The sequence below is a fragment of the Psammomys obesus genome, unplaced genomic scaffold, assembly GCF_907164565.1.
Source record: "Psammomys obesus unplaced genomic scaffold, mPsaObe1.curated_primary_1811, whole genome shotgun sequence".
In the NCBI taxonomy this organism is placed as follows: Eukaryota; Metazoa; Chordata; class Mammalia; order Rodentia; family Muridae; genus Psammomys; species Psammomys obesus.
Genome location: NW_026596039.1, coordinates 4,610,489 through 4,617,907, shown reverse-complemented (window position 1 = coordinate 4,617,907; position 7,419 = coordinate 4,610,489). Strand labels below are relative to the sequence as shown.

Here is a 7,419-nt window from a genome sequence, read left to right as displayed (position 1 = left end):
TGTGTGTGTGTGTGTGTGTGTGTGTGTGTGTGTGTGTGTGTGTGTGTTTGTGTGCGTGTGCGTGTATACGCACACATTCATGTGCATGCCCGTGTATGTGTTCCATATCAACATGGGAATTCTTGTGAAGTTATTGCTGGCAGGTTACTCCCACGTGAGTCTAGTCCAAAGGAAACCAGAGTCAGTTTTCTGTGCAGATGTGGCTGAGGTGGCCCATCCAATCCAGAAACTCTGACTAGGAACAAAGGTGCTAATTTAAGCCCCGTGTGACCCTGCAAATGGGGATGTTGAGCGATTTGTCCCTTACATTCAGGGCATGTCCACTCACTCCTCCCAGGGACATCTGGGGCTAGCCACAGCTCCCATCTTCAGAACACATTTTCTGTGCCAGATTCCTGTTAAACACATAGCTGTATTGTCACCTTGGGTTCTCCCTGCACCCCTGCTGAGCACAAGCCAGCGCTCAGCCACCCTCATTTTCCAAAGTGCTGTCCAGCACCTCTCTTCCCTCTGAGATCAGCCTTGTGAACAATTAGTTTGAGCATGACAGTGGATTTCAAGTGAGGAAGTATGAGAAAGGAGAATTTCAGGGCATTTCTTAGAATAACTAAAAATATTACTCTTGTCCTAGAGTAGAAACGGTCCTCAGCTGTGTGCTGTCCACAGGACTGAAAGGGCCTTCTCATTCATAATCAGCAGATATCAGGGTGGGGGGGTGACAATGAGGGAAGGGACATCCTCAAACCCCACTCAAACCACCAAAGGGAGCTGCACAGCCTTGGAACACGAAGAGCAAGCACTGGATTTTCACAGACACCTTGGCCTGAGCGTGGGAATAATTCTAATAAATGCGTTGGTGTCAGAAGCAGTGTGACTCCAAGGTCAAGGTGAGTTAGGTCAGACAGAAGATGGACTGGAGATGAACAGGGCATAGAGAGAGATCCAAGAGCTGAGGACAGCCTATGGGGTAGGCAAGGAGACTAGTGTGTCTCATTACTGCAGTGGACTCCATCACAAGTGGAGGCCCACCCCACCGTCACACCCACAGTCTACACCTGTGACGCACAACCTGCCCCTGATGTGCCATTGCCTCTTCATGATGCTCAAACTGCTCTCCCTATCCCAGGGTCTCCGTCCCTCTGGCTTGAGCACAGCAGCTCAGCGTTGCAGCATGGTCCCCTGTCCCTCGGCTGTGATGCTCAGCTGTTTCTGTGGGGGAGCCTCCATCTTCCCCTCTCCCTGCCACACTGGACCCCAACAGCACACAGGTTGAGCCTTTGCTCCTCCCTGCCCCCATGCACAACTCAGCCTGCACCAGTTTGCCGCTTCTCTGTAGCCGCTTCTGCACCATGCCCCAGGCCTCTTCCCAACTCTGTCTCCACCCTCTGCTTCCAGGAATCTGGGCCCACAGGTGACCCCCCCCCCCGTTCTGCCTTTCTCAGCCTCCCTGATTTGCAGGGATTCCTTGTCACCTAAGTGCCAGCAGAGGTACTCCTCCCCATCACATCTTAAAAGGATGCCATTACCACACTGCCGAACGATATGGGCATTTCAGATGGCACATTCTCGGGGACCCTCCCACCCTGTTCTTTGTGGAGGGGAACTGAAGCTTGGAGGGGAGGGGTGACTTCCAGGTAGAGAGGACCTTTATGAGGCTACCCTGAAGTGTCCACCTCCCACCTTCTCCAGTTGGTCTGTACACTCCTCTGTGAATGGATACATCAATTCTTATAGTCTCACACACCTTTTGTGCCTGCTTGGAAAGGTCTCGTGACCAGGACCTAGCAGTGTCTCACAACCCTGCTCTTTTCTGGGTGAGAATGGCCATATTCTCCTTCTTGAGGCTCCTTCCCCTGGGCTTTCAGACTCCTGCATTCCTCACTTTTAGACTCTGGTAGCCAGTGTTATTGTGCGGCATGGCCGCTCTCGCCATCTTTTCTAGGATTAGGTTCCCTTGAAGGTGTGGCCCCTCCAACACATGCCTGTCCTGCATCGGTTCCTACCCATGGTGCCCCACATTCTCCATGCCTCCAAGCCACTGCCCTGCCTTGCCCTCACCAGTATGTTTAACCTCCACTGGTCTTTTCCCCCTGTATAGACTGCCACCATCTCAAACCCTGTATGCCCTGGGTCTTCTTTCCTGCGCAGCCACCCATGGCCAATGTGACACCATCCTCAGCCATCTGTGCAGCTGCCAAGGATCTTAGGATCCCTGTTCTCTGCACCTGACACACTGCCAGGCATGGAGCTGACCCTCCAGGACTCTACATTCTTCTAGCTCTCTCCAGTCCAGGCTGAGCCACAAGTACTCCGGCTTCTGTCACGTATCTGTTCCTTGTCAGCACTTAGTGTTTTTCCATCACAGTTTTATGTCTTCAAATCCCAAGATGTTCCTCTGTTACATCACATGACATACAACTTCCTCATCCCACATCCAGGCCCATGCTTAGCTTTGTTCATCTCTCTCTATTTCTCTTCCTAACCCTTTTGGTACAACCCATATGTCATAGCCCTCTCACATGAAACTGTATCTAAACATGCCCTTCCTTGACCCATAATGGCCCAATCCTCACCTTTTTGTCTACCAGTGTTTCCACATTTCTCTGCAAGATCCCAGTGTGGATGGATGGATCTCCCCTCTCTGTGGCACTTTCTCTAAACATCTTATAGCGTGGGCTGTCTGCTTCCCAGGGTGCTCTGGCTTGTGGTACAGTTGTTTGTTTAAGTGCATGGTCTTTTTAAACTTTTATACAGGCCCTTGCTATGTTGAACAGGTGGGCCTCAACCTCACAGAGATCTCTCTGACTCTGCCTCCTGAGTGCTGGGATTAAAAGACACCTGATTGCAGGACACCTGGTCTTACTTTTAAAAATGATATATACTTTAGTATCTCTTTCTGAGTTGGAGTTGTTTCTTAATGTGATAACCTCAAGTTTCATCTTTTTTTTTTTTTCAAACAACATGAATTCATTTTGCTTTATGGCTAAGCAATGCTCCTCCTATGTGCATAGCATATTTTCTTTATCCGTTCACCATGTCTGTACTCTTTCTCAGCCTGCTATATTTGATGTATCTTTGTGTTCCTTAGCAATAGATCTGTGAATAAAAGGCAAAATAGGTGTGGGGGTTGAGGCCAGATAATGACTTCCAACAGTGTACCAACAGTGCCAAGGCTTTCACCTTGGCCTTATGCTGTGGTACTTATCTGTATTCCTGATAAGAGAATGACCTTGAGGGTCCTTTGGAGGATGCATAGCAGAGGGCAGCTAGTCACCACTTTACCCAAGGTACATCATCCTCTTATCCCATCAAGTCCCTGCCCTCCTGTGCCCAGCCCTCCCCATCTCACATGGCTGCAATGCCAGGGCTAAGATGAGAATGACAGCTGCCCAGTTTTGCTGCAGGAAAACCCGTACTTAATGCTGAAGGGGAACCACCAGGAAATGGAAGGCAATGACCGCTACGAGGGCTTCTGTGTGGACATGCTCAAGGAGTTGGCTGAGATCCTACGGTTCAACTACAAGATCCGCCTTGTCGGGGATGGCGTATATGGTGTACCCGAGGCCAACGGCACCTGGACGGGCATGGTCGGGGAGCTGATCGCTCGGGTAAGGAGTCTAGTGGTCTGTACTTGTGTGGGGGTGTGGGGGGGGTGATGGAAGTGTGATATGTGCTCTCTGCCTCACTTACTTGGTCAGTCACACTTATATTTGTGTATTCGTTTCAGAACTCTTTAGTGAGCTAAATGATGGAAATGTCTGCCATAATCCCTGTTCCAGGAGCAAGTTGGATTTGGACTTTGGGTTCTATGTTTGGATGATCTCTGGGTTTATTTGTTTGCACTGATGGTTTTGTTGCTTGTTGACACTCCCTTGTCAAAGCTGGGACAGGCCCTGGGAGAGCAGGGGACACCTCCATCAGCTGACGGTGATGTGTAGAGATGAAAAGGGGAATGTGGTAACATCGGGAGCTAAGGCGAAAGTGTCAGAGGTGTGGGTCACCATGATGGTTAATTGGTTATTTCTTGTGTTATTTCCCCCATTGTTAATGTTTGTTCACAGACCAAGAGCCAAGGTGCACTTGCGTGTGAAGTCGGTTTTCAGGGTAAATGGGTGACTTGATTAGAAGTCAGGTGACCACCATAGAATGCCAGTCTTCTTTCAAATTAAAGCAAAGGCATAGAAAGTTCTTCTGGGGAAATAAAATCTTGTTTTCCTTGCAGACACTATCGGCAACCATAAAAATTAGTGAAATCATTGCTAACTCACTGGCCATGTTTCTGCAGTTGAATCTTAATAACCAGGACAGATAAAGAAGACCAAATGCAGAGAGCGCAGGTCTTGGTCCTTAAGTGAGCTTGAGCCCTTGTTTTCTTTCTTTGACTTCAAGAGAAGAAACAGCTTCCTTGGCCTGCCAGCATATGCTGATGGTCTGGAATGCTCTCCATGCAGCATTTCTGATCTCCCTGGACTATTGCTGTCCCCACTTCACATATGAGCAGTCTGGAGCTTTAAGAGCCTAATGGCTTTTTAAAAGTTACACTCTATTAGATAGGGCTGGGATTCAAGCCCAGATCACGTTCTCAAATGGAAATCATGTGCTACGTAGAGGTGTTTCTATCCATGATCATGGCCCCATAAGGTTATATTGTCTGGTGATATCATAGCCGCTTTAGTTTGCATGCTACATATGATGATGGTCTCATAAGATTATACTTCCTAGTGACATCATAAGTATCTTTATATACTCTATGATGTTTACACTGACAAAAATCACCTAACAACTCATTTCTCAGACCAACTATCTCCAAGATAAGTCCTCTATGGCTATAATAAGACTTTAATCCTTCCTACATGCCAAACTTAGGATATAAGATAACATTTTAAAATCCCTGTCTTTGAGGCTATAAATACCACTTAGATTGTTGAAGCAGTAGGTTCCTGTCAGTGACTGCAAAGAGTTCTACGTAAGTGAGAGCTGTGTAAGAGGTGTTTAAGAGCTAATGAGAGAAGATCCTGAGGGCCAGGCCAGGCAGCACAGACAGGGTAAATAGCAAACCTCAAGCAGGGAATTGTGAACCACCCAGAGGGCTTGGAGTTCAGGGTGAGCCTGTCAAAAGCAAGGTCTTGAAGGGGGAGGAGGTCCTCCCCTATCAGTGGACTTGGAAAGGGGCAGGGAGGAGACCAGGGAGGGAGTGTGGGGTGGGGAAGGGAATGAGGGAGCGGGATACAGCTGGGACACAGAGTTAACAAAATGTAACTAATAAGAAAAATAAAATTAAAAAAAAAAAAGCAAGGTCTTGCTTACAGACTGAGGCTGGAGGATGGGTCAGCAGAAGCTTCAGCGAGGTCCCAGGATGTGGTGGTTTACCATAGGTGTATATATTTGAATGCTCAGTCCCCAGTTGGTGGAACTTTTTGAAGGATTACAAGGTGTAGCTTTGTTGAAGAAAATTTGTCACTGGGTTGGGGTTTCAAAAGACCATGCTAGCCCCAGTTTGTTCCCTGCTGGAGCTCTCTCTTTTTCTCTCTGTCCCATTTTCTCCTTCCCTCCCTCCCTTGTGCTTGTGGATCAGATGTGAGCCCTCAGCTACTAATCCAGTGCCATACCTGCCTGTCTGACACCATGTTCCCCATCATGATGGTTATGAATGCTAACCCTCTGAACCATGAGCCCCCAATAAACAGTTTCTTCTATCAGCTGCCTTGGTCCTGGTGTCTCTTCACAGAAATATATAAGTAACTAAGACACCAGGACCTTGGAGATGTGGACCCACCCTGTGTGGATACAAAAGAGCAATCAGTGCCAGACATTTTCTAGAATACTCACTTGGAGACTTTCCCGTGAAAGCTCAACTTTACAGTTAGCCCACAGTGGGCTGAAATGTCAAGCCCTCTCTTTGCCCTCTCACCAATGTCCTTGGTCTCCTTGAGCCCAGCTCTTTTGTCCCTCCAGGCTGCCTGGTGTCTGGCAGGAAGACTTTAGGGATGGAGGAGTCACTGTACAGCCATCTCCTTATTAGCCCCCTAATGAACTGTGACATGGGCTGGCAGAGAGGGAGAAGATCCCAGGATGCAAAGGCATGCATCTACATACGAGTGACTTGGGCAATCAGACAGGGATCTTAAAATTCAACCCAGCCTGTGTTCCCACAAAAACGGTGCTGTGCATTGGGCGTACAGGAAATATTTGCTTTGTCATGTGCCAGCCTCTCTGGAAAGCAGAAGATAAGACCAAGGCCAGAGGTTGTGTACAATTTTCAAGTGTAATTCCAAGGAAGCATGAGGAAGGAGTAAAGATTGCCCGGCAGGAAGGGAGCAAGCACGTATCTGAGGGTGTGAGAGGAGCATCCGTCCTTGACTCTGTACAGCACAGGTGCTTCAGTCTTCAAGTCCAGATGAAACTGCTGCTCAGCAAGCAGGACACAGTTGGGAGAAGGACAGCTGACCTGCCAGTCCCAGCTCTCATTTCCTGGAACATGAGTTCCAGGAACTCACAAAGGACATTTTTTCCACTCCTTGGGCTGTGTACCAGTACCCTAGGTGCTATTAAAGGAATTGGATCCCAAGGCACCAATGGCAGAGCTGAAGGGCAGAGGGGGATCTAGGGAAGAGGGAGGAACTGATCCTGTGAGTGATGTGAGCCTGAACTACAGGTCCTCACTGTCTCTAAGCCTGTCTGAGGCTGATGATCCTGAAGGTTTAGATACCAAGGAATTCTGCATGTCCACCTGTCTGAGCAACCTCAGGATGTCTCGGGATTAGAGCCCAAGCTCCTAGTATGAAGAGTGAGGGTGAGCAAGAGCAGGCACAGCGCAGTTGAGAACACCACAGTCGCAGAGCCCCAACCACCATGTCACTGGTGGATCCCTGCTTTCACTCCCAACCCATTCCCAGTGCTGGTGGCATCCACATGAAAGGCACGCTGGGGGTCTTTTGTGAGTCATTATAATGCAGCTGCTGAAGAGTCTTGCCTTTCAGGAACGGTGTCAGGAATGGTGACAGGGATTCCTCAGTACCGAACAAACTCAATGATAAGAAGCTGGATTGGCCCAGGAAGGTATTCTGAGGCCATTTTGGCACACCAGACTGAATGGATGAGGCATTGGGTGTCCGCCAACAGGGCTGTCTTCCACATCATCCTGGACAAAAAGCTAAGCCAATACAGTTGCCGCTTCAGCAGCAGGGGAGATGGTGTGACATCAAAGGAAACTCTCCCAAGAGGCTTGGGACTCTCACTGAAGAATCTCAAGGCTTATACAGAAAAGACTATAGCAGAAACCTGCGCAGCTGCATGAAAGGAGCCATGGGGTTATCTCTGGCAATGGTCTTAGAGCCTTAGCCTGCTATTACTTCTTTACTAGAGGCATTGCCAGGGCACATGGTACATTAGTTGTAGAAGGGCATTCAAGCACTTCCT

At 48.6% G+C, this 7,419-nt stretch overlaps 1 protein-coding gene across 1 annotated transcript in view; it reads left to right on the top strand.

Annotated features, from left to right (window-relative positions):
• Positions 1–7,419, top strand: part of Grik4 (glutamate ionotropic receptor kainate type subunit 4) — a 284,790-nt gene that overhangs the window by 231,240 nt on the left and 46,131 nt on the right. The window contains exon 12 of the mRNA XM_055622027.1: positions 3,405–3,608. Coding sequence (XP_055478002.1) covers positions 3,405–3,608 — 204 coding nt within the window. The remainder of the gene's footprint in view (positions 1–3,404; positions 3,609–7,419) is intronic.